Source organism: Chelonoidis abingdonii, chromosome 5 (assembly GCF_003597395.2).
Source record: "Chelonoidis abingdonii isolate Lonesome George chromosome 5, CheloAbing_2.0, whole genome shotgun sequence".
NCBI lineage: Eukaryota > Metazoa > Chordata > Testudines > Testudinidae > Chelonoidis > Chelonoidis abingdonii.
In genome coordinates, this window is record NC_133773.1 from 2647391 (window position 1) to 2675064 (window position 27674).

Sequence of the window (27674 nt, forward strand, 5' to 3'; positions counted from 1 at the left end):
AGGGAGAGAGGTTGGCCAATGGAGACTCCTGTGACTGTGGGCTTGTTTCCGTCCTTATCTTCACGTATCCGGCGAGTTCCTCTGGGCGGCATCACTGGCTCCCTTGACGCCTTCAGGAGCCATGGGCGCTGTCCGGGGTTCGCTGCGTGTCCCGTCAGGCTCCTTCTTATGACCCTCTGACTGCACTCCTGTCTCTGTTCTTTATTAGTTTGCCCCGAATCAGTGGGGTTCTGAGGTTTGTAGATCCTCCCCTGGCTGGGGGGATCCTTTAGCCTGGCGGCTGCCCGTCCCAAACCCATAGATACAGCGTCTGGCTGTACTCCACCTCGGCCTGGGGAATAACGACTATAGCGCTGCAGCGCTGGGGTGCCAGTGTAAACAGTGATTAATCTTACTACACTGTAACTACCTCATAACTCTTCCATATGCTTTTAAGATAACTCGTTTTGTTATCTCTTTGTTGCTGTGAACTCGGGGCTCCAGAGCTGCTTATCTAAAACAAACACAGCTCCTGTTTGCTCCAGCAGAGGCAGGGGATCCTTTGGAATGTTTGCTTGAGGAGGAGCAGCCGGAGGGGAGGGGGTTCCGTGTTGGAGCACGTGCTTATTCTGCTCTGAAGGCTATTTGCATTTAGTGAATGAGAGAGGGGTGGGAAGGGTCGCACTTTTAAATGATTGAAGATTTGATGCTGGTATCTCAAGTCTTAGAATTGCAAGCAGGAACTACCCAGTGTCAGCTCCAAAAATCCACTCTCTCGTCTCCCCACTCCCCACCTCCCTCCTCTTTTGAAAAGCAGTTTGCAGCCACTTAACGCGGGAATAGCTGCCCAAAGCACCACTCCCAACACGCGCTGCTGCAAATGTGGCCACACTGCAGCGCTGGAGCTTCAGTTGGTCAACACTGCAGCACTTTCCCTACACAGCTGTACGAAGACAGCTGTACTCCAGCGCTGTACAGCTGCCAAGTGTAGCCAAACCCTGGGCTGTGCATCCTTTTAAAAAAGTTGGTGTGAGGGAGTGTCAAAATTTTAGCAGAAAGATGGTAAGTAGTGTTCAGTTCCTTTCTCAATGTGTTTCTCTCATAATTTAAGGTCGTTTTGAATCAGTTATTAATATCATGTTGTTTAACAGCAGTAGGGTCCATTTGTATAATTGTTTGCAAGATTTCATTGGATATTGTGAACCCAGCTCTTACCTTTTTTTGGATTCCTAAATACATATCCAGTGCACCTCTCCTGAAAGACTGCAAGCCCTGGCCGTGACATGTTCCTTAGAGAGCAAACACCTGACGAGCCCTTTCGCCCTAAAACGCAGCATTTGGCTCTTTGACGTTGCTTTATCCACCCACACAGAAAATGCTATAGGAACCCAGTCATTACAGCCGACCGTCTAGGTAAAGTTCTACCAGCTCTGGCAACATTCAAATGGTTTGTTTGTTTATCTTTCACTCAGCTTTCAATTCTAGATCCATTTTAAAACTGGAAGTGAAAACCAAAGCAATGTTAAGACGAGGAGCGGCATCGGGCATAGGTGGGGAAAACAATAAATGGAAAGAACTGACTAAGCAAAAAGGAACATCGCAAACTATTCAGAGCCCAGACCCCGTTCAACTGAACCCACCCAACCAGGCATATCAAGCTGGTCCTGAAAAATCGCTCCAGCCGTCTGGCAGTGAACGCGCATGTCCAGGCAGAGCTACGCTGTGTGGCGTCTGCTCTCGCTGACATGCTGCTTGGTACAGAAGCACCGGCCACAGGGAGCAGAGACATGGCACTCTACAAAACACATTCCCAGATACACCCCAATGCGCATCCTCCCCCACTCCCCACTGTCTGCCATCACCTCCCCCACCTCCACATGGCATTCTCAGCCTATTGCTAACATCCTCCCAGCCTTCAGCACTTAAATAAATAAACATGGTGTTACAAAAGGTAGATCGTGCCACAGAATCCTGATCTGGATGCATAAGGTTTTGATAGCAGTTCCACAAGGAAACTATTCGATTAAATTGGATGAAGATGGGGATTAATATGAGCAACCGGAAAGGTTCAATAAAGGACATTGTTAAATTGGTGAGGCCTACAAGGGGGTCATATTAACGTGGTGAGTGTCAAGCTGGGTGGTTACTAGTCGAGTTCCTCAGATCGTCTTGAGGACCAACTTACTCACACTTTATTAGTGATCGTTGGCACAAGGAAGGGAGTGGGACGACAAAGCCGGGGAGGATTGCCAGTATGGATGAGGACAGGAAACATCAACAAGTAAAATCTTGCATCGTCGCTTGAAAGCTGAGTAATAGAAATGGATGGGAAATTGAATAGTGCATCAATTCTAGCTGTTAGGTCCCCAAGTGCATAATTTTTGCAAAGCTGGGACTTTCAATTGAAGTGACAGACGGGAGGAGAAAGACCCATTGTGCATGTTGGTTTGATCACAGGTAATTATGAGCTGCCCAAAGCACAATTGCAGCTGTGAAATAGGTTAATGCAGTCCTAAGATGCATCAGGCGAGGTATTTCCAGTAGACACATGAAAGGGTTAGTGCTGTTATACAAGGCACTGAGGAGACCTCATCTGAAATACACCTCTACCTTCTGGCCTTAAAGTCTGTGAGTCTATAAACTGTGCTCTGCGTTGCACAGACACTGAAGGAGATCAGGGCCGCATAGTGCAGCTCATGGCAGAGACTCTGACTGAGATCAACCCCTCCATTGTGATGGACACTGCACAGACAGAGTGGGACCATCCTTGCCCCAAACAGATCACAATCCTAAAGTACACAGTCAGTAAGAGGAAAGCAGAGAGGGGCTGTGCCTGCCCCAAGGCCACCAAGCAGGTCAGTGACAGAGCCAGGAACAGACCCCAGTAACTCCAGTGTTCCATTTCCTGCAGCTTGGAAAGGTCCCCAGAGCCCATGGTATTAGGCTGCAGGAAAAGGTGGTTTGTCCATGGATGCACAGGCTGTTTTGGCAGAGCTGCAATCCCTGCACACAGCCTGGGTGTGTCCTATGGGTCAGGAGAAGTCAGTATCCAGCCCTGTGGGGCTGTGTTCCTGGATCATACCTCCAGCACTCACTGCTGCCCCTCCCTTACCAGCTGCACTGGTCAGCTAGACCCAGGCCTCAGTAGGTTACTGTCCCCCCCAACCTCAAACCTTCAAACCAGGACATGGTACACCGGTGCCAGAGTGCACTAGTGTAAATTCTCTCTATACTAAGGGTTTGCACCAGTGCCTAAAAACACCAGTGTGGCAGAGACCTTCAGTGCCCAAAACAGCATACGGTGGTACTAGAACTGGGATCTATTTCTCCTCCATCATGTACAGCCTGGGTGACCTTGGACACGTCAGTGTTTCTCCTCCCAACTTTAGTCTCTTTACCCAGCTGCCAACTCACTGGGGTCTCCTCTCTCTCCAGAGCTGCTCACCACTAAAATCTGTGTGTGGGTCACCAGAGCTGAGGCAGTTCAGCTCTGGAATAGTCTCACAAGGGTGGCTGTGGAGTCTCTTTCCCTAGTTTTTAAGAAAAGGTAAGACAAACTTCTGTCAGAGATAATCTACATATACTTGGTTCTGCCTCAGTAGAGAGAACTGGACTTGATGACAGCTTGAGCTCCTGTCCAGCTCTACATTTCTAGGATGCCATGAAATATATACGTATAAAAACAAACCATACCGAAAAAAAAAACAAGAACACCACAACATAATGTCAGGCAATTCAGAAAAACAACAACAACAAAATACACTCCACAGCATAAAATGACAATACAAAGGAAAAGAAAGCAACACAATGCAAACTAACACAGCCTAGGGCAAAGTACACAATGGAAAAGAGCTCGCCATCTCCGGGCTGCACAGACGTTTCCCAGCCCCCCCGCCCGGTCTCACACCCCCGCCAGCCCCCGCCCGGCCCCACGCTGGGCTCCTGCGGGGACAGCAGCTCCGAGCCCCCGCGGCGCCCCCCCCCAGGGAGCAGATCGCGGCGCTGCCAGATGCCGGGTCCACCCCCCAGACACTGGGGCAGAGTCATCGCCCGGCCCCGCCCCCGGGGCTCGCTCCGGGACCTGGAGGCTGCAGCTCTGCAGCGGGGCGGGCGGAGCCAGGGCGGCTCCAGCCGGAGCAGGCCGAGCCGGGAACGGGCGGTTAATGAAGGGCTCTCCCGCCGCGATCTGCGCATGCCCAGAGCTCCAACGGCACAAACCTTCTCCGGCCCGCGCGAGCCAGGCAGCGCTTCTTCACAGCCCAGCTCCGCCTCCTCGTCGACGTCACTTCCGCTGAGCGGAGAGTCATGGACTACATCTCCCAGCCTGCGCCGAGGGCGCTTCCGCCCTCTCCAGCCCAGGGAAGGGAGGGTTCAGCTGTGAAACCGCGCATGCTCCGTACGCGCCCCGCTGGGGGCTGGAGAACAAAGCCGCTCCTGCTCCCCGGGTCTGGGGGGGCCCGACCGGGCGGGGCTTTCTCCAGCTGAGAGACCCCGGGGGGGCGGGAAAGTGACTCTGCCCCGAGGAACCTGGGAGAAGCCTCAGAGCCGCCTCGGCCCCAGTGGAGCTGCAGCAGGATCCGCGCCGGCCCCGCTGGGATGTGGGGGGCCCGGGGCCCGGCGGGGGGGCTGTGGAGAGGGGGGTGTCGGGAGGGGAGAAGCCGGAGTTGCGGGGGGCGGGGAAGGTCAGCGGGACGCGGGGGGGGGGGTTGAACTGTCTCTGCGCAGCCAGTCCTGGGTGGGGATGAAGGGGGGAGGGAGTTAATTGGATCCTGTCCCTGTTTGTGCCACTTGCCTCTCACCCCGATACAAATTCTCTCTAGTTCTGCCCTTTTGTCTCAGTGTCTCACACGGGCTACACAAAATCTGGGGAGGTTCGCCCCCCCCCGCAATGATCAGTTCTCTCGTCTCCCCTGGTTCCCCCCACCCCGTCTCTCCATGATTCTGATTTTCCACCGTCAGTTGCATAGTTTGTGACATGTTTTCTCTGCAGGTCTCAGAGGTGATATAAAATACCCTAAACATTTGCCCCACTTCTCTCTAGTTTGTTTCTAATTGAATATGCCCTGAGATTCTCCCTTATCTCTCTAATTATATAAATACCAAGAAAATCTCAGATTTACACCTTTCTTCAGCTTCTTGAACATGGTTATAAAATATTTGCAAATGGTGCCATTTCCTCTCTATTCATTTAACAATATTGATGTGAAACACTGAGATTTTACTGCATATCTGATGTAAACTGATGTAAAATCCCTTTGATTTTCCACTTTTCTCTCTATTATTTGCAAAAATAGAACCAAAATCTCTCAGATTTCCAGCCTTTCTCTTTCATTTCTGTGTTATTTCAAATGTCAATTAAAATCCTTTCATGTTTGGGGCTGTTCCCTGTGTTTCTCAATCCCAGCAACTTCTCCTTTCTTGGAAAACCTGTTGCCCTGAATCATTCTCCATCCTGGAGGTTACGGGGGGTTAAATTTCCTAGTGTTGAGCTTTCCCCTCTCCTTTGAGAACCATTTCTTCCCCCCTTTATCTCTGTTAAAATGTTTGCTGATGAAAGAGACCAGTCACATCTTTTAATACACATCAAAGCTGGAGGCCTCCTCATGTTTGGGGGATCATTGGTTCCCAGCTGGTAACGGGAGAGTTGGCTGGACCCTTTCCTTTCTCTAGCTGGCACGGGATGAGGAGGTCACTCTGAGTGCAGCAAGGGGGGTCCAGAAGTATCCCAAGCCGCATGACAAAGGGTCTCTCTGAGGGGTTGATTCCCCCTGTGCTAAGATGTAGCCACCTCTGGGTGAATCCGTGGTGGCCATTATTTACTAGTGACAGGGCATGGACATTTCTTACCTTTCTTGCCCTCCAGGCCTTTCATTCTCCTGTAAAGAAGCACCCCCAGGGCTCCCTCTGCCTGTGTGACTTGCCAGCAGGGGATGGTGTATTGCTGGGGGTCTGGTGGCTGCAGAAGAGCAGAGGTGGGTGTCTCTTGGGGATGCGAGACAGGGAGTTAGAGGGAGACTGGTGCTGTGCCAGGGGCTCCGTCTGGGCTTCCCCGGCTGGCTCTCCTGGGATCGTTGCCATGCCCAGTGCCAGAGCTGGGGGAAGGGATCCCTGGCACTAGGTCAGGGGATGCCAGGTAAGCAGAGTGAGGGGGTGCCACTGTAAAGCATCAAGGGGTCCTGCTGGGTGGAGGAGGGAGTCCCAGACAAATGACATGGCAGATCCTGCTGGTGGTAGTGTGGGGGCGGGTCCTCGGCAGGCAGTGAGGAACTGAGTTCCCAATGGGTGGGTCTCTGGCTGCTGGGGCTCTTTGTGGGGGGGAACCCTTTGGGATTCCCAACCTGACAGTCATGGTCTGGTGGGGATTCCCTGGCTGGTGGGGCTTTGATGGGTATCTGGGGTCCCTGGCTGGGGACTCTGGGGCTGGGTCCCAGGGAATATCTGGTGGGTCCCTGGCTGTGGGAACTTCTACTAAGCATGATCCTTTTCTCTGATCAACTTGTGCCAGAGTCCTGGCTCCAAGCACTGCCCGGCGTTCCCCAGTCACATGCCCTGTCACTGTGATAACTTTCTATTCCACTTATCAAACACTGTTAGTGTGAAATCACAGATTTTGCTTTTCTCCTCTTTTGAAAACTGCAGGAACTTTTGGTTCCGTTTAGAAAATTGTGCCTCCAGTCCTTGTTCTCGATCCGGGGGGTGAGGGAGGTCGGAAGGGTGTCAGCACTGCCACACGATGGTCTCTTCCACAGCATTCTGGACTCATTTTTTCTGAAATCAGGTATCATTGAGACCATGGTTAATCCAGAGTCAATGTATGGAAAGACAAGGAGTGACTCCGGGTGGACAGTGGGGCGAATGAGATCAGTTCTCCCTGTGAGGAGGGGCTCTCATTAGCTGCACTCCCCAGAGAGCTAAAGGAGAGAAGCTGCTCAAACGCTCTGTCCCTCTCTGCTCAGGATTATTCACCAAGACATCTGGGAAATGAGACCACCTAGTATACCTAACTGATTTATAGTCAGTGCCCCTAGAATAACACCTGATATTTTGGATAGGAATAGGGAGTCAATGGACATTTGGTTGTTAGAAACCGGACAGCTTCAGTATATCCATAAACTGAAGCCAGGGGAAGTTGTCACTGTTTATGGTAACGTTTGCTGGGAGGGTAGAGGACAAAGAACTATCCTGACATGACACCTATTTTTTCAAGCTAATGATAGCTGAGTGTATGTTAAAACCACCACATTGCAAGACATACATTTTAATCTCATTACCGCTGCAGGCAATCATATTGTTTGTTGGTCTGCAGAGAGAATTTTGCAAGTAGCCGTTAGTTTTCAGATACCCTTTAACTGGACAAGCTTAGTACCTGATTGATTTCAAGATTTGTTTCATTGTTACCAGAGGTTCAAAGAATCCCTGAAATACAAGGGCAAATTCACATGCTTCAAAATCTATATCAAGCTGAAAAGAATGGGAATGCCTTTCGCACAGCCTAGAGAGCGTCTCTTTGTGTACTAAGTATGATGTATTGTTGTGCTGTGTGACCAAAACTGTCCAACAACCCCATCATATTATGGCTGTGGGAATGTTACTGCTTGTATTGCTGTTAGTGAGTTTAGGGTTATGTTGTTGTTGTTGTAAAAAAATAATACCTTTCATGGCCATGCTAATCGTGCATTGTCATTATATCCAATGGAAACCCCTAAGGCTGAAACATCTGATGCAGAATGGCTTGATGCAAACAGAGATTTGAAAATATCTGTTGTACTAGAACTACAAAAGAGGGGAGTGTGGAAGTACAGAAAGAACTGACAGGGATTTGCAGGGGATCTTCATGCATGACAGTCTCTGTTAGCAAGAGTCAGGCTAACTGTAACCCGAATAACGCGAGATCTGTAGAAGCGAGGATTGTGTGAGGCGAGCAGAAAAGAACTGTGAGAAGTTGTTTTGACTTTGTGTAGATTATGTGTAGATAGACTGGCATCTCTCAGAAATGAGAAAAACAAGATATCAGGATGACCTATGTATAAACAAAATGCAGCTGTTGCTTATGATTGTCTGTAACAAAAGTATAAATGCTGGTGTAATTGTTTACCTATTGAGAGACCTGTCTAGGAAGGGGAGACCTTAGATCCTAGGCCACATCTCTTCTGTTGTAGCTGCTAAACAGAGTAAAGTATCTGACTCTGCTGCACCCAAACAAAAAAGCGAGAACTGAGTTTTTTCTCCGACAGCCCCATCAGCACTGAGATCTCACCAGAATTCAAGGCAGGGGAGACTGCGGAACTATGATAGCTACCACAGAGGCAACGCTCCAGAATGATGCTAGCCTCGGTAGTGATGCACACCGCCGAATTATTGTGCTTAGTGTGGCCGCGTGCATCACTTTATACAATCTGTTTAACAAAACCGTTATTGAAATCGGAATAATCCCGTAGTGTAGACATACCCAAAGATACAGATCAATCCAAACTTCAATACAAACATGATCATGCATACAGGTAGGATACATATATCAGCAAATCATAACTTTTTCAGTGACACCACACATGACTCATCTTGTACAAATGCCTCATGTCCTAATCATATTATATCCTGCCACTATGCTGAATATGGGCTGTTAGTGTGAGATAGGTCCTAATTCAAGGCACAGGTGTTGGGAATGGAACTTCCCTCTTTGTGGAACAGAAATAACCTCTAGCCAGGCTGGAAAACTTGCCGGACTCCATTCTGGAGCCTGAATCTCTGACCATTCAGTATTTACCATCAACCCCAATCTTTGTGGCAACTGCAAACTTACCAGTGATGATTTTATACTCTCTTCTAGGTCATGAATAAGAATGTTAAATAGACAGGGCCAAGAACCAATCCCTGCGGGAACCTGCTAGAAAGACCCACTCACCATGGTTCGTTAACTATCCCATTTTTAATCTATTAATGTATGCGTGTTTATTTTATCCTTTCTGTCAAAATTTTGCTGAACCAACTGCTATGCCTACGTAATTACATCAGTATATTAGCTGCAAGTAAACTTTTGATCTGATCCAATAAGGATATCCAGTTAGTTTGATAGGATCTAGTCAGGCCGGTGCAACCATTTAGGCGACTAGCGGTTGCCTAGGGTGCCAAGATTTGGGGCGCCAAAAAAGCAGCGCCCCCATTTTTTTTTAAGTGGTTAAGTGTCTGCTGCTGGGATCAGAGGACTTCTGACTGCCAGCGGCAGCGCAGCGGCAACCCAGGGTCCCTGGGTCAGGCGCCCCCGCGCAGCCAGCAGCCCAGGTTTATAGGGCAAGGTCTATATGTTTGCCTGCCGAGCACCAGCAATATTCAGGCTGGGGCCCTGCTCCAGCAATATTGGAGCTGGGTCTCTCCCGCCCTGCTGATCGCCCCGGCCCCGCGGGGTCCCTCCCCCACCTTGCCGTCCTGCTGACAGAAAGCAGCACAGAGTCTCTCCCCTGCTGCTTCTGTGCTGGGCAGAGCCGCTCCTGCAGAACTCTGTCTTGCTGCCCGGGGTCCTAGTGCCCCACTCCTTCTGGCAGGGCAGGCTGCCCTACCCTGTGCTTCTGCCCTCGCCCTGAGTCTCTCCACACCCCAAACCCTCACCCCCCACACCGTAATCCTCTCCCCAGCCCTCAGCTCCCCCGCATCATGAACCCACTCATCCTCAGCCCAACCCTCATCCTCCTTGCACACCTAATCCTCTTCCCAGCCTGAGCCCGCTCAATCATGACCCCTCATCCTCAGCCCCAACCCTATCCCCTGCACCCTAATCATCTTCCCAGCCTGAGCCCCCGCAGCATAACTCCAATCCTCAGCCCAATCTCATCCCCTGCACCTAATCCTCTCCCACCCTGAGCACCCCACATCATGAACCCTCACTCAGCCCAACCCTCATCTCCCTGCACCCTAATTCTCTGCCTCAGCCCTGAGCACCCCACATCATGAACCCTCATCCTCAGCCCACACCCTCATCCCCACCCCAGCCTCTGCCCTAGCCCGAGCTCCGTCCTACATCATGATTCTCATCGTCAGCCCAACCCTCACCCCTTCACTCCCTCTATCCCTAAACTCCCTCCAGAGCATGCATCCCTCACAGAGTGTGCACCACTCCCCTTCCACACACTCCTTCCACCCCCAACCCCTCCCTGAGCCTGCCCTCACCCTTTCCTACACTCCACCCCAGCCTCACCAAACTCCATCCCAAAGCCTACCCCTCACTCCCTCCTGCACACACTACCTCCTGCCCCAGCCCGGAGCCTGCACCCAGCACCCAAACTCTATCCAAAGCCTGCCACCCTCCTGCACCCTAATCCCCAGCCCAGGACCTGCACCCCAGAGCTCCCCCCACCCAAACCTCTCCAGAGCTTTAGCAAGTGGGCAGAGTTTAGGGGGCAGTTCTGGGCACCACCAAAATTTCAACAAACTTGCACCCATGCCTGGTCGCGTCCACCGGCAGCCCGGGTTCACTGCGCAGTGCTGCTTCACTTCTTCCGCCTCCCAGGCTTACGCGCCAATCAGCTGTTGTGCCGCAGGCTGGGAGGAGATTAGAGCAGACAGCAGCTCAGGGAGGACACAGAGCAGAGGTGAGTTGGGTGGGAAGGTACCGCAGGGCTCCTCGGCCAGGGAGTGGGAGCGCCTGCGGGGGTGGGGGCACACTTCAGGGCGAGGAGCTGCTCAGGGCTGAGGGGCGCAAGGTGGAAGTTCGCTAAGCGCAAAACTTCCTGTGCACCGCCCTGATCTACTTGTCTACACTTTTTTAATGGTACTGATTATATTACCCTCCTTAATTCTTATTAATGAAATCCAGTATCGGCTGCTCCATTCTCTTGCCCGTATCGATTTCAGACTGACACGCTTGCAATTAGCTGCGTCATCTCTTTTATACTTTTTAAATATTGACACAGCATTAGCTTTATTCCAGTCTTCTGGAATTTCCCCAGTGTTCCAAGTCCTAATTAAAATCAACATTAACAGTCCACACGCTCCTCCAGCAGGTCTTTCAGAACTCTAGTTCTGGATACTGATTTAAACATATCTAACTTTAATAGCTGCTGTTTAACTTCCCGTGAGTTACTTTTGGAATGGAAAGACTGTCAGTGTCACATCTTATGATATGAGTTACATCATGGTTTTCTCCAAATCCAGGAAAGAAAAATTTATTGAACACTTTACCTCTTCTGCAGATTGTGATAATTCTGCCATTTCCATCTAGTAATTTACCACTACATTGTTAGATTAATTTGTACTTTTAAAACTTCCTCTTATTGTCATTGTTGATCATTGATTTCTGATAGCTTCTCTTGCCAACTTTCTACAATTCCGACCTTCTAACTTAGATTCTTTACTATTGACTTCCCTTTCTTCCATATATTTTTGGAGAGTGTTGGGTTTCCTACAGGAGACACCAGAATGGTCCAGAGACAGCCTCATCTCCTATATTAAGCTCTGGCTAGTAGCTATGTGATAAATGTGATGACCCTGCTTCCGTCTGTCAGCTGGGAGACACAAAGGTTCTCTCTTTCCACCCTCTGATGCCTCCTGGCTGCTCTAGGCAAAGTGGGGTGGGACTCTGTTAAAATGTGCCTCCCGGAGCTTCCATTTACCTGGTGCTACTGTTCTGTGAATAGTGGGGTTGTGAGTGGGGCAGCAGATACTGAGTGTTGGACCCTTGCTCTTTCAGGGGCCTGTGACTTTTGAGGAAGTGGCTGTGTATTTCACCAAGGAGGAATGGGCTCTGCTGGACCCTGTTCAGAGAGCCCTCTACTGGGATGTCATGCAGGAGAACTATGAGACAGTGGTCTTGCTGGGTAAGGAGTCCTGTCTCCTGGGTTATTAGAAGCTGTGGGGTCTCTAAAGAACCTGAGCAGTAATAACTTTATATCTTTATTCATCATCCAAGTTTTGACAAGTTTCCTTGCCCCTCTTTTTTTCCTTATCTCCCATACACTAGCAGGCAGCAGGGAGGTAATGAGAGATGAGGAGGGAACAGAAGAAGCTCCCAAGGTGTCGGGAGGTGGTGCCAGCTGTGAGTAATGGGAAGAAGGCTACATTTACTAAATCGTATCACTAAATCGACCATGGCTAGATCTCAGAGCGTCAATCCCGGCTGTAGTGTCGACTTGCCCTTAATAACCCATTTCTTTATGTTTACCTCCTTGCCCCTCCACACATGTTCCAAGCTAATAAGCAATACTCTGATCATGACATCTTACCTCTAGCGAGTATAAAATTCCCCACAAGACGTGAGACTACGTTATAGATCATAAAATCAAGTCGGGGTCAAGAAGAGTGAGAGTTTGGAGAAAGTCTCGTCCCCCCTCACCCCATCTGCAGCAGCCACAAGCTATCTTCCCTCCAGGCTCCTTGGATCTTTGAGCCCGTCCCTCCTGAGGTTGCATGACCCAGTTCTTGTTTCTTACATTCTCCTTTTCCGGAAGAATTAGAGGCTGTTGCTCCTGAATTTTAGCGTTTAATTCCCCAGCTTTCTCCTCACACTGGAGGAGTTTAATTCTCCCTCCCATTATGCCTGAGTCACTAGATTTCCTAATGCTCCAAAATGTCTTCTTGTAAAGTCACAGTTCAGGGTAGTTAAGCCTTTGACCTGCCTCCATGGTCTGCTCAGGGAATGGCCCCTCAGGTATCAGGCCTCTAGCCAGCTGCTCTCTATGGATAGGGACCCATATGCCTCTCCTTTTTGACCAGTGTGTGAGGATTGCAACTTGTCCTCCACTGTGTTTGCTGGACTAACGTCCAGTTCCTGTGCTTTGCTTTCTCTCCAGAGGCTGTGAGCAGTGTGTCTGAGACAGAGGTGGGACTTTTGGTGATACTTGTATGACGCCAATACACACCTCAGTTTCCTGCTGTGATTGGTATTGCTATGATTCTAAAGAGCAGGAAGAAATGAGTGTTTGTCACTAGCTGTCATGGGGTGATATGAATGGGTCATTAAGGACTGGCTGGAGTAACCTACATAATGGAATACCCGACAGAGACAAGGGAAGACTGTCACCCAGGGCTGCCCAGAGGATTCAAGGGGCCTGAGGTCTTTGGCAGCACGTCCCCCTTATCTGCTCTGACACCGCAGAGCATTTTCCCCATGTCCCTGTTACAAGCTCTGATGCTGCAGAGCATTTACCCTGTGTCCTCGTTCCCTGTTCCTGTTCCCCCTCCTGTTTGACTCAGTTTATATAGTAATATTCTCAGCTGTATCTTTGCTTAACCAATCATTGTACTGAAAATTAATTAACCAATCCTAACACATTGAAACATAATTCTCTAGCCAATTGTATCCCACTACCCTAATTAACTTACACCTAGCAAAATTAATTATACAGCAGACAAAAACAATTAGAGAACCAGACTGATTAACATTGTAAAAGTGGCGGCCATAAAGATAAAACAATAGAAAAATGAGGGTTTCACAACCACAAGCATTGAGAAGTGATTTCTTGCCAGATAGGCTGCTATCAAACTAAGTTTTCTTTAACCATCTTCAGATCTGTTTCTTTATCTGGTGGTGATGGGCACTATCAGGACAGGATCATCTTCCTAACAGCCCAATAGCACTATATTTCAGTGTGATTGGTTTGGGATGTGAGGATGTGACCCTTTGTTTCCCAGCTTATGGCTGCCCCTGCTGCTTAGCCAAAGGCCTTAGCGTAAGAACAAGGCCTTAGACTGTCACGGTAAGAGAAGGCCCTTACAAATACAGACAGTGATTTTGATTCTTTGTTTTCATACCCCTGTAAGTAGCTAAGTGATAAAAATACACCTAAGTTCTTAAACTATAGGCTTTACATGCAGGCCTGAATATCTCTGTTCTAAACCTTCCCCCATTCTGTGTCTGTCTTGTGTATTTAGATTGTAAATTCTTCAGGGCATGAGCCCTCTACTGTTCTGTGTTTGTACTTGTCCTAGCACAATGGGGACCCACTGTTAGTTGGTCCTTAAGCACTAACGTAATGAATATGATTTATAATCATAATAACTCTCCTGCCACTTTGAGCCAAGGAAGCTGGTCTTGGGATGTTACTGCTTAAAAATGAGCTGGGAGTTAAACCATGGACTATTCTTTGTGGCAAATATCCCAAATTCCACTGACCTCCCTGGTTTTCTTTGCCTGCAGTAGGGTTTCCAGTTTCCAAACCTGATGTGATCTCCAGCTGGAACAGAGGGAGAGCCGTGGGTCCAGACCTCCAGGGCTCTGAGAAAGAGTGCTTCCAAGAGCTGCCTTCCCAGGTGAGGACTTGGTTAAACCAACTCAAGAACTGTGTGGGAATGCAGGAAACATTTGGGATGCCCTACAAAGACCCTGTGAGCTCTCCAAGTTCAGGATTGTTCCCTGCAGATGTGGAATCATTATGGCAGATGTCACTCATGGCTTCCTCCTATTTGACTGACAACTGGCGCAGGTCGCTCCCGCATCTCACTTCCCCTGAGTGTTCTGTAGATGCAGACCAAAACTGATCCCTTCCTCTCTCTCCTCTGGGAAGGTTTGGGGAAAATCAGCTCCTGAAAGTTTGATCTCTCCCACAGATTTTGGATTGTTCATCCCTTTTTCCATTCCTCTCTCTGAGATTTTTTTCTTTCCGGTGCAGGTAGTGACCTATGTCTGGATTCTCTCTGTCTCCATCGGGTGATGGGAGGTGAGTCAGAATGAGGAGGAGAAACCCCATCAGGAAGATGCTGAGCAAAGGAACCACATGGGTTGTTATCAGGAAGATCCAAGGATGTTTCCAGGAGTTGTGCACTCCAGAAAACCAAAGCTGTGAGACTCAGAGGGAGGCCAGAGGGAAACTTTAGTAGCCTCTCAGACCTTATAACAAGGACAGAATCAACTTGGCAGAGACACTACACATGCCATCACATGAGTGTGGGAAAGCTTATAGCGCTCTCACCTTATTGAGCATCAGAGAATCCACACAGGAGACGCCCTACACTGCACTGAGTGTGGAAAGCTTTAGTCGGAGCTCTACCTCTGAACACACACGAAGAATCCACACAGGAGGACACCCTACACATGTGCTGAGTGTGGGAAAAGCTTTAGTCAGCGCTCATGCCTTATTGGACATCAGAGAATCCACACAGGAGAGACGCCCTACACATGTGCTGAGTGTGGGAAAAACTTTAGTCAGCGATCACACCTCATCACACATCAGAGAATCCAAATGGGAGAGACTCCTTACACATGCGCTGAGTGTGGGAAAAGCTTTAGTCGGAGCTCACACCTTATCAGACATCGGAGAATCCACACTGGAGAGACGCCCTACACGTGCGCTGAGTGTGGGAAAAACTTTAGGCAGCGCTCACACCTTATTGAACATCAGAGAATCCACACAGAAGAGATGCCTTACATGTGCACTGAGTGTGGGAAAAGCTTTAGCCAGAGCTCTACCCTGAACACACATTGTAGAATCCACACAGGAGAGACGCCCTACACATGTGCTGAGTGTGGGGAAAGCTTTAGTCAGCGCTCACACTTTATCAGACACCAGGGAATCCACATGGGAGAGACTCCTTACACGTGCACTGTGTGTGGGAAAAGCTTTAGTCGGAGCTCACACCTTATCAGACATCAGAGAATCCACACAGGAGAGACTCCTTACACGTGCACTGAGTGTGGGAAAAGCTTTAGTCAGCGCTCACACCTTATCACACATCGGAGAATCCACACTGGAGAGATGCTTTATACGTGCACTGATTGTGGGAAAAGCTTCAATCAGTGCTCAGACCTTATCAGACATCAGAGAATCCACACAGGAGAGACACCCTACACATGTGCTGAGTGTGGGAAAAACTTTAAGCAGCGCTCACACCTTATTGAACATCAGAGAATCCACACAGGAGAGATGCCTTACACGTGCACTGAGTGTGGGAAAAGCTTTAGCCAGAGCTCTACCCTGAACAGACATCGTAGAATCCACACTGGAGAGAAGCCCTACACATGCGCTGAGTGTGGGAAAAGCTTTGGGCAGCGCTCACACCTTATCGGACATCAGAGAATCCACACAGAAGAAACGCCCTACACGTGCACTGAGTGTGGGAAAAGCTTCAGTCAGCGCTCTGCCCTGACCACACATTGTAGAATCCACACAAGGGAGATGCCCTACACATGCTCTGAGTGCGGGCAAAGCTTCAGTCAGCGCTCAAGGCTCATTAGACATTGGAAAATGCACATGAGAGACAATTGTAATAAATCCCTTGAGTAGGGTTGGCCAAAATGAGTTTTTTAAAAAAAATCACATTTGCTAATTCCCACATAGTGAGTTTTGCATCATCTTCACCGTGGTGTGTCAGCTCCACCAGATAAGTTGCTGCCTTCTGCCTTTTGCAGCTCATCCTTTGAGGTCACTCCTATGATCTTTTCTATAAACTCCTTTCCTTTTGAGTCATCGGAGTGTGTGTCCCTCCTGCTAGGAATGGTCATCAGTTCCAGGTGGGGGAGAGAGGTTTGATCCCAACAAGGTACACTGAGGCAAAAACTACCTGTGCCTTCCATCCACTAGGACTGTATATGTCATTGGCTGCTCAAGTTAGTGATCTTAATGTAAAAAGTTGTAGTGCAGATGCAGCCCAGGTGCAGGTGGTTGCCTTGTTTTCCCTTACTGACGAAACTCCATCCTTTTAGTCTGTACAACCTGGATCACGGTTCCCTGTTCCCCATTTAAAGCAATTGTTTAGGTCGCGAGTTTCCTTGGGGAACCATTGTTTCGCTCCAGTTGCTCTGATGTTGCTTCAGGGTGTGGCTGGAGAGAGGTTATTTCAAGTGAGAATGATAATAAATATTGGACTCTAACACGGCAGGACAGAGCAGGGATAGGTGGAAAAAGTCATTTTTCCTTGTACAGCTGAGTGTGTTAGGGTACGTCAGAGGATTCCCTGTGCCCCATCGCTGTCTCTTCACTCCATGCTAGACTAGATCTTCTCTTTCCCCAGTGTGGGATGGAGATTTTCTAAATGCTCCCTGTGCATATAGCCATGGCTAGCGCAGTGTAAACCCAATATCCCCTGAGCTTTGTTTTTGATTCTTATGTTTCTGGTTACTTTCAGCCTGGGCATTGAATGGGATTTACCAGTTTTCTCGAGCACTTCTCCACTGTTTCTGTAAATTTTTGTTTTTTTGGGACAGGGTTGTTTTCCTTTGCTTAACCCAACCTGGAAGGCCAGGGTGTTCTGTTTCTTGCCCTCCCAGACACATCTGAATGGTTGAACCTCAGGGGCAACAAAAATCACACGAAGCAGATGACACTACAAGACACAGAGAAACTATTATTTAGCTATCACTTTCCCTTCCCAGAATGCTGTGTGTGGCTGAAGGTTGTTTTAATTTCTTTATTTTGGAACCAGAATGGGGGAAGAGACACTGGAGTCAGGTGGATGTACAGCAGGATAGGGATAAGTCTCATGATTCTCGCTACCAAGGCTTTGTAAACAGAGCGGATATGTAGCGCATCCACTAGGACTGTATATGTCATTGGCTGCTCAAGTTAGTGATCTTAATGTAAAAAGTTGTAGTGTAGATGCAGCCCAGGTGCAGTGATTGGCATTAGTTTTCCCCTTGACCTGACCTAAACTCCAACACTTTTCCTAGTCTAAACAAACCCTGAGCATCACGGTTATCCTGTTTCCCCCATTTCAAAGCAATTGTTAGTCATCAAGTTCTCCCTTGGGGAACAAATTGTTTCATTCCCAGTTGCTCTGATGTTGCTTCAGGTTGTGCTGGAGAGCAGATATTTTTATTATCATTTTCCCGCACTTAAAATATATTGAACTATAACAAAGAGGAGGAACAGGGCAGGGATAGGGACAAATGTCATTTCACCCATTGTAACAACAGGCGTAGTTAGGGTAAGTCAGAGGGATTCCCTTATTCCCCATCATCCCCTTCAATCCGTGCTAGAACCTAAGAATCCTTTTCCTTTTCCCCAGTTGTGGGATGGGAGACTTCCAAAAGTGCTCCCTGTGCTATAGCACATGACTGAACTCAGAGAATAAACCCCAAATCTCCCCTGAGCTTTGCTTTTTGAATTCTGTATTTCTGATTACTTCAAGCCTGGGCATTGTGATTATTTACCAGTTTCTCTAGCACTGTTCCTACCACTTGTTTCTGTAACATTTTTTGTTTTTTACGGGACAGGGTTGTTGTTCCTTTGCCTAACCCCAACCTGGAAGGCAGGGTGTCTGTTTTCTCTGGCCACTCCCCACAGACAAATCTGACAGGGTTAAACCTGCCAGGAGCAAACAAAAAGCCCCCGGTCACACACACAAAGCAGATAGACATACACAAGACACAGAAGAAACTGAATTATTTGAGCTATCAACATTTCCACTTTCCACAGCATGTTAGTTCTGAAGGTTGTTCTCATTTGTTTATTTTCTTCGAACCAGAACTGGGGAAAGAGAACACTGGAGTCAGTGGAATTACAGCAGGAAGGGATAAGTCTCATGATTCGTCACTAACCAAAGGCTTTGTAAACAGAGCGATAATGTTACTGAATGGTCTGGCTAACCCTGCAGTTAGAAACAATCAGCTCTATAGGTGGTAAATTGACAGAGGCTCTGCTGCTGATCATGAAATAGCAGCTGTTGAAAGGTAATGTGCTTCTATTTCAATGCCTCTGGAAGAACAGAAAACAATGATCTGTGTTAAAGGAAAGTTGCCATTTCTCAGAGCCCCACTTTCTATTGTGTGTGTACAGGAAGGTTTGAATGTGTAGCAGGTAGTTTGCTAAAACTTAGCTATTTTATGCGTGTAACAGGCTCCTGCCCACCTCCAGCAGAGGTTTCAGTCACATACTATGGCAACATACCGAATGTCACACAAATTAGTCCATTCCTCCCCATAGTCAGTCTCCGACGGAAATGTTAGAATGAGGCAGAGAACTGGGAAAGTATCGCAGTAGGAATACATTAAAAAGGGGGATTAATCAGAGCTGGGATGCAGACAGAACCTGTTCTAGAGCTGGTGAAGTGACAGAGACACACTCCCACAAATGCTGGCTCTGAAATAACAGCAGAAGCAGATTGAAGAGAATGAGCTCATGTGGGAGCTATGGGCAGCTGCCCTGTCAGTGCATCACTCACCTGGCAGGTGTGTTACACAAAACACAGCACTTCCCCTCTGGAAGAGAAACACTTCCCCCCACTGCCACCACTTCATTATACTGTCCATGAGGCTGTTTGTCCTCAGGACTTTGATCTCTTTGGGTGGTCCATAGTGATTCATAAAAGAGCCATTAGGGGAGCAGGAGTCATCCCAATGGAAATCTCTTCACTTCTTTCTCAGTGTTACCTTCTTAGCCCTGGCTTTGGAGATGCGCTACATATCCGCTCTGTTTACAAAGCCTTGGTAGCGAGAATCATGAGACTTATCCCTATCCTGCTGTACATCCACCTGACTCCAGTGTCTCTTCCCCCATTCTGGTTCCAAAATAAAGAAATTAAAACAACCTTCAGCCACACACAGCATTCTGGGAAGGGAAAGTGATAGCTAAATAATAGTTTCTCTGTGTCTTGTAGTGTCATCTGCTTCGTGTGATTTTTGTTGCCCCTGAGGTTCAACCATTCAGATGTGTCTGGGAGGGCAAGAAACAGAACACCCTGGCCTTCCAGGTTGGGTTAAGCAAAGGAAAACAACCCTGTCCCAAAAAAACAAAAATTTACAGAAACAGTGGAGAAGTGCTCGAGAAAACTGGTAAATCCCATTCAATGCCCAGGCTGAAAGTAACCAGAAACATAAGAATCAAAAACAAAGCTCAGGGGATATTGGGTTTACACTGCGCTAGCCATGGCTATATGCACAGGGAGCATTTAGAAAATCTCCATCCCACACTGGGGAAAGAGAAGATCTAGTCTAGCATGGAGTGAAGAGACAGCGATGGGGCACAGGGAATCCTCTGACGTACCCTAACACACTCAGCTGTACAAGGAAAAATGACTTTTTCCACCTATCCCTGCTCTGTCCTGCCGTGTTAGAGTCCAATATTTATTATCATTCTCACTTGAAATAACCTCTCTCCAGCCACACCCTGAAGCAACATCAGAGCAACTGGAGCGAAACAATGGTTCCCCAAGGAAACTCGCGACCTAAACAATTGCTTTAAATGGGGAACAGGGAACCGTGATCCAGGTTGTACAGACTAAAAGGATGGAGTTTCGTCAGTAAGGGAAAACAAGGCAACCACGGGACAACTAATAAAAGAACAGGGACAGGAGTGCGGTCAAAGGGTCATAAGAAGGGAGCCTGACCGGGACACCGAGCAGAGAACCCCGGATAGCACCCACTGCTCCTCGATAGCATCAAGGGAGCAAGTGGGCGCTGCCCAGAGGAACTCCACCCGGATCCGTGAACGGACTAAGGATCGGAAACAAGCCCCACAGTCACCAGAGTCTCCATCGGCCAACCTCCTCTCCCTGGTTGTGTAGATGGCCACTTCAGCCAGGGCAAGGAGGAGGTTGACCAGGAGGTCCCACGACTTTGTGAGGCCACGGATAGGGAGTGTGTAGAGAAGGAGGTGAGGGGAAAAGTGCAGCCAGAAACGCAACAGGAGATTGGTGAGGAGCAGGTATAGGGGCTGCAACCTGGTGCACTCTAAACGTGTGCCAGGGTCTCCCCCACGCCACAGAAGGGGCAGGTGTCTGTGATGGGTAAACTGCGCCAAATACACGCCCGTGCTCACGGCCTCATGAAGGAGCTGCCAACAGATATCCCTGGTGGGCCTCAGGACCAGGGTAGAGTAGAGGCTGGCCCACCGGGGCTCCTCACCCTCCAGAGGTGACAGGAGCTCCTGCCACTTTGTATCAGGGCGGGACATGAGGGTGAAGAAGTGAAGGGTGTGGAGTAGGAGTGTGTAGAGATGCTTCCTTGGCGCGGTTTGGAAATGGACCGGCTGCAGGTCGTGCAGCCAGCTTGCGGAGAAGGGGCGGGGGGGCAGCGGTCGGGTCCACAGGGCAGGGGCCCAGTGAAAAGGTCCGGAGGGCTCGGAGTGGTGGGTGGGCAGGGCGTCCCCTCCCACAGGACCCAGTCGAGGTAGGCCCGAGCAGCGGGTGGCAAAGTGACCTGCACCTCCTGGAGTACACGCCAGGGATTACAAGGTGTGGAAAGCCCTATGTGTTGAGCGAGCATCAGGGGGTCCAGCCACTCTCCCTGGTCGTAGTCCAGGAGGTCTCCGACCCTGGTAGCTTCCGCGAGGACCAACCTCTGGCGCACCGCGGGAGATTCCGCCACCTGCACACGGAGCTGGGGGTTGTGTAGCAGGGGCTCCGGGAGGAGATCCGCCCCCTTGGTGGCCACCGTGGACCTGGTCGCAGAGAACAGCTTCCAGGTCCAGAGGAGGTTCTGGTAGAAGACTGGCAGCCCAAAGAGGTCTTGCGGAAGACCCCTTGGACCGAGATAAAGGAGCTCCCGGTCGTATTGGAGCCTTCGGAAGCGGCGCAGGAAGGCGTGCGCCAGTGCTCTCCGTGCCGGACTACCCGCACCATAAAGAAGCCTCTGCAGGCCTGGAGGCGGAAGATGTGAAACTGAGTGCGCAGGCACTTCAGGCCCTGCCCTCCCTCCTCCAGGGGCAGGTGGNTGGGGAAAGAGAACACTGGAGTCAGTGGAATTACAGCAGGAAGGGATAAGTCTCATGATTCGTCACTAACCAAAGGCTTTGTAAACAGAGCGATAATGTTACTGAATGGTCTGGCTAACCCTGCAGTTAGGGCTGGTCTACACTACGGGAGAAAATCGATCTTAGATACGCAGCTTCAGCTACGTGAATAACATAGCTGAAGTCAAAGTATCTAAGATCGAATTACCTACCGTCCTCACGGTGCGGGATTGATGTCCGCGGCTCCCCCTGTCGATTCCGGAACTCCAGGTTGGTGGAGTTCCGGAATCGATATAAGCGCATTTGGAGATTGATATATCGCGTCTAGATGAGACGCGATATATCGATCCCCAAGCAATCGATTGCTACTCACCGATACGGTGGGTAGTGAAGACGTAGCCTCAGAAACAATCAGCTCAATGGGTGGTAAATTGACAGAGGCTCTGCTGCTGATCATGAAATAGCAGCTGTTAAAAGATAATGTGCTTCTATTTCAATGCCTCTGGAAGTACAGAAAACAATGATCTCTGTTAAAGGAAAGTTGCCTTTTCTCAGAGCCTCAATTTCTATTGTGTGTGTGCAGGAAACTTTGAATGTGTAGCAGGTAGTTTGGTAAATCTTAGCAATTTTGTGTGTGTAACAGGCTCCTGCCCACCTCAAGCAGGGGTTTCAGTCACATAATATGGCAACTTACCGAATATCACACAAATTAGTCCGTTCCTCCCCATAGTCAGTCTCTGACGAGAATATTAGAATGAGGCAGAAAACTGGGAAAGTATCACAGTAGGAATACATTAAAAAGTGGGATTAATCAGAGCTGGGATGCAGACAGAGCCTGTTCTAGAGCTGGTGAAGTGACAGGGACACACTCCCACTAGTGCTGGCTCTGAAATAACAGCAGAAGCAGATGGAAGAGAATGAGCTCATGTGGGAGCTATGGGCAGCTGCCCTGTCAGTGCATCACTCAGCTGGCAGATGTTACACAAAGCACAGCACTTCCCCTCTGGAAGAGAAACACTTCCCCCGGCTGCCGCCACTTCGTGTCCATGGGACTGTTTGTTGTGCAAGACTTTGATCTCTTCAGGCGGTCCATGGTGATTCATAAAAGAGCCATTAGGGGAGCAGGAGTCATCCCAATGGAAATCTCTTCACTTTCTCAGTGTTACCTTCTTAGCCTTGGCTTTGGAGATAACATTAGCCTTATCTGTCTTGATTTTAGGTAGGATTTTGATCACCTTCTGGGGCTTGTCAGCTTAGAACTTTTGAGGGCTTTTCACTACCTTTTCGGTCCCCGCTGCAGTCAGTACATGCTAGACATGGGCATGATGACCTTCCTGAGGATCTTGACAGCTTTAGCCAGCTTCTTGGTGGCTATTTTCCTGCTCACAGCCACTGTCTTCTTCTCATGTCTTGTCCTGGGGGCCCAGCTGCTGGTTGAATGGGAAGTAGCCAAAGTGCTGGTGACTTTAGCCTGCATCAAGTTGCTTTTGCTCGTCAGACTCCTGAACCCCAACTGGACGTGGTTCTTGTTCTTCTGCACAGCACAGCCCTGGAGAAGAGGGATCTGCAAATGTACATTCATATGATCCCTTTGGTTTAATTGATGAAAACATAAATAGACACTTAGAGGATTGGAACGAGATGTTTCAGCTGATGGACAGTTTGCTTGGTTTTTATGCATTTGGACAGTGAAATGTTGAGTGTTTACATTCATTTCAAGCATCCCGTATAGTGGAGTCCTGAACTATGGAGAATGGAAATGAAATGTTTTCCCTTTTTAAAAATAAAATAAAATAAGAGGCTTTTAGAGGGCACTTGGATTTGAAGCAAGGACCCTTGATCTGCAGTCAAACACTCTACCACTAGCTGTACCCCATGAGAGCAGATACTTTCCCCTTGTAGCTGAAGCACATCAGTGATTCAATAGCAGGGCAGGTTCTCTCTGGGGCACAGAGATTTTTGGGATTGGTGGCTCCTTTCTTTCCTCACCTGGAGTAAATCAGCTTTTATTCCATGGTAATGTTTTATGGAATAACAGCAGCTTGAAGAAAGAGGAGAGTGAATATCTCACTCTCAGGGCTGAAGGTGGCCACTGCCCTCCGTCTGACGTTGCCATTGCAGGAAGAAGGTTTCAATGGAATTGAATGCCTGGCTCAGACTAGAGACACAGAAAGGTTTTGCTGTTCGTTGAACAGCAAAGGAAATTGTGTCTGTATGTGAAACTGAGGAGGGACATGAAATGCCACAGGTGGCGCAATGCCTAAGCTAAGGCAGGAGGGTGAAGGAATGGGCTGAGGAATGACTGAAGTGGATCCGGATGAAATGCATTGTTTGTGTCGGGTAGTGAGAATGTGACATTATTCAGATGCAGGTTGAGAGCTTCTTTACTCTTGTAGAACTTGAACTTGATTTCCAGAAGGGAGAAAGGGAAAGTCTGGGGCTGCCTTTAGTCCCTGGCTGGAGCAGTGTATAAAAAGCTCCAGGACCAGCTGGCAATTACAGGCCACTAAGGCTAACTTCAAACCAGGCAAATTGGTGAAATTGTAGGCCCAATTATTAAACACATAGAGGACACACTTTGTTGGTGTACCTATTGGGTTCTGGGAACTGGGTGGGTGAAAACCGCCCATTGCTAATGGATCTCCCCAGCCTAAGGGGAGGATCTACGGACCTCAGAACCCACTGATTTCAGGGGACAACAATAAAGAACAGGGACAGGAGTTGCAGTCAAAGGGTCATAAAAAGGGAGCCTGACGGGGACACCGAGAGCAGCCCGGACAGCGCCACTGCTCCTCGAAGGATCAAGGGAGCAGTGGGATGCTGCCCAGAGGACTTCCATCCGGATATGTAACGACAGGATCGAAACAAGCCACCGTCACCAGAGTCTCATTGGCAACCTCTCTCCCTGGTTGTAGTGGCCATTTTAGCCAGGGCGAGGAGGAGGTTGACCAGGGGTTCCTGACTTTGTGGTCACGGATAGGGATGATAGAGAAGGAGGTGAGGGGAAAAGTGCAGCCAGAAACGGAACGGATATTGGTGAAGGCAGGGTATAGGGCTGCAACCTGATGCACTCTAAGTAAACGTGCGCCAGGGTCTCCCTCACGTCCGCAGAAGGGGCATGTCCTGGAGGGTAACACGCCAAATACACGCCTGCTCACGGCCATGAGAGCTGCCAGCTGAATCCCAGCAGGCCTCGGGACCAGGGTAGGTAGAGGCTGGCACGGGGTCTTCACATCCGAGGTGGCAGGAGGTCCCCACTTTGTGTCGGGGCGAGCACGGGGTGAGAAGTGAAGGGTGTGGAGCACGAGCGAGGTAGAGATGCTTCCTTGGCGTGGTTTGAAGCGGACCGGCTGCAGGTCGTGCAGCCAGCTTGCGGAGAAGGGCGAGGGGGCCGGTCAGGTCCACAGGGCAGGGACCGATGAAAGGTCGGAGGGCTCGGAGTGGTGGTGTGGCGCCGCCCTCATGTGACCTGGTCGAGGTGTGCCCGAGAGATGTGGCAAGCAGCTCTACCTCCTGTGGTAGTGCCGGGGAGTACAAGTCTGGAGAGGCCCATGCAATCAGTGAGCGTCAGGGGCCAGCCGTCTCCGGTTGTAGTCCAGGAGGTCTCCGACTCTGGTAGCTTCCGCCAGGACAACCTCTGGCGCACCACGGGGATCCGCCACCTGCACACGAGCTGGAGTGTGTTAGCAGGGCTCCGCGGAGATCTGCCCTCAGTGGCCGCCGGACCTGGTGCAGAGAACAGCTATCCAGGCCGGAGGAGTCCTGATAGAGAACGGCAGACCGAAGATGTCTCGTGGAAGATCCTCGGATCGGTAAAGGAGCTGCAGTCGATCGGAAGGCCCGATGAAGCAGCGCAGGAAGGCATGTGCCAGTGCTCTCCACGGTCAGACTACGCGCCCATAAGAAGTCTCTGCAGTGCTTGGAGGTGGAAGACATGGATCTGAGTGCGTAGGCCTTCAGGCCCTGTCCTCTCGTTCTAGCGGCAGGTGGAGGCCCCTGCAGGGACCCAGTGCAGTCCTGGCCAAAGAACTCCAAACCACCCTCTGAGAGTCGGCCGGAAGCCATGATGGGGACCAGGGTGTTGAGCTAGGTACCAGAGCATGGACTAGACTAGTTGGTTGGCACCAGTGCCCTCCCTCGAAGGGAAGGCACCGGAGGGAGTCCCATCATTTCGGAGCCGCTTCGCACCCTGCTCTGCAAACCTTGCCAGTTATCTGGTGGTGAGCGGATGCATGGCGGAATAGGTAAGCACCGGATATAGAGCAGGTGACCACACTCACCAGATGGCCTGAAGCGCAGGGGGGAGGGAGCTGTCGTGCCCGTTCCGACCACTGGCAGAGTCTTGACACAGTTGACCCGGGCGGAGGAGGCCGCCAAGTACACCGCCTGGCAGGCATCCACCCGCGCCATGTCGCCCGGGTCCTGGACCACGAGGAGCACATCATCAGCGTACGCCGACAGGACCAGCCGCAGCTCCGGCTCCCGAAGCACCAACCCCGTCAACCTCCTGTGGAGGGTCAGAGGAAGGGCTCGATGGCCAGAGCGTACAGCTGGCCCAATAGGGGGCACCCCTGCAGCAGTCCCCGCCCTAAGCTGACCGGCTCGGTCAGGGTCCAGTTGAGCCTGACTAGACACTCTGCGGAAGCGTACAGCACCTGGAGAAAACAGACAAACTGGGACCTGAAACCGAACGCTCGTAGAGTGCCCAGGAGAGACTCCCGTGATCTACCCTGTTGAACCCCTTCTTCTGATCCAGGGACAGGAGGGCGAATGACAGACCGTCCCTGCACCCAAGCTCCAGAAGATCCTGGACCAGATAGAGGTTATCAAAGATGCTACGGCCCAGGACGATGTAGGTCTGGTCTGGGTGAATCACGTCCTCTAGCATGGCCCCCAGCCGCAGCGAGATGGCCTTGGCTACGATTTTGTAGTCCATGCCGAGGAGCGAGATGGGACGCCAATTCCATAAATCGCGGAAGTCCCCCTTCTTTGGCAATAAGGCGAGCACGGCTCACCTGCACAACAGAGGGAGGACCCCACCCTGCAAGGACTCGGGACCCCTCCAGCCTGGATGTAGGTATCTGTGCACCCTACAAACCCATAAGCACCTGTAGGAACGCCTACAGCATGGACTTAGGTACCTGGGGCCCTCCAAAACCCCCTAAGCCCACCAGAGACCCCTACAGCCTAGAGATAAGTATCTGTGGCCCCCTGAACCCCATAAGCCCCCCCTGGACCCCTCCAGCCTGGACTTAGGTATCTGTGCCCCCCCATGAACCTGCTAAGCCCCCCAGGGACCCTCCAACCTGGATGGAAGTATCTGTGCTCCCCCAACCCCTAAGTGCCAAGGAACCCCTCCAGCCTGAAGGTAGGTATCTGTGCCCACCAGAAACCCCCTTAGCTCCCCAGGGATCCCTCCAGCCTGGATGCAGGTAGCTGTGCCCCTCACAAACTGCCTAAGCCCCCTGCCCCGCCAGGAACCCTCCAGCCTGGACCTAGGTATCTGTGCCCCCCAACACACTAATTCCACCTGGAAGCCCTATTGCCTGGATGTAGGTATCCCTGCCCCCCACAAACCCTCTAAGCCTCCCAGGGACCCCTACAGCCTAGACGCATGTATCTGTGCCCCTCAGGAACCCCCTAACCCACCCCCAGGAGCCACTCCAACCTGGACATAGATATCTGTGCCTCCCAAAAAAACCCTAAGCCCCCCAGGGACCTCTAGAGCTTGGAAATAGGTATCTCTGCCATCTGCAAAACCCCCTAATCCTCCCTGGAACCTTTCTAGCCTGGATGTACATATCTGTGCCCCCCACAAACCCCCTAAGCCCCCTGGGACCCCTCCAGCCTGGATGTAGGTATCGGTATCCCCTAAAATACCACTAGGCCCCCCCAGGGACCTCTCCAGGACATACATAGGTATCTGTACCCCTCACCACGTCCCTAAACCTCCAGGGAGCATTGTGCTCACCACAACCCCCTAAGCCATTCAGGGACCCGTCCAGCCCGGACATAGGTATTGGTGTCCTCCACGAAGCCCCTAATCCCCGCCAGGACCTCTACAGCCTGGACGCAAGTACCTATGCCCCCCACAACCCCCCTAAC

The 27674-nt window shown here is 50.3% G+C and overlaps 1 protein-coding gene across 2 annotated transcripts; it reads left to right on the forward strand.

Annotated features, from left to right (window-relative positions):
- Nucleotides 1-11383: 11383 nt before the first annotated feature.
- Nucleotides 11384-16188, forward strand: LOC142046851 (uncharacterized). Of its 2 annotated transcripts, XM_075066026.1 has the most exons (4): nt 11656-11786; nt 14105-14217; nt 14577-14851; nt 15009-16188. In XM_075066026.1, the coding sequence occupies exons 3-4, from the start codon at nt 14846-14848 to the stop codon at nt 16185-16187; spliced, it is 1185 nt and encodes a 394-aa protein (XP_074922127.1). In that variant the 5' UTR covers nt 11656-11786; nt 14105-14217; nt 14577-14845; the 3' UTR covers nt 16188. The 2 variants fall into 2 exon arrangements, 1 of the variants encoding a protein (XP_074922127.1); XR_012655886.1 differs by lacking the exon at nt 15009-16188 and having other exon boundaries at nt 11384-11786; nt 14105-14228; nt 14625-14851.
- Nucleotides 16189-27674: the final 11486 nt, after the last annotated feature.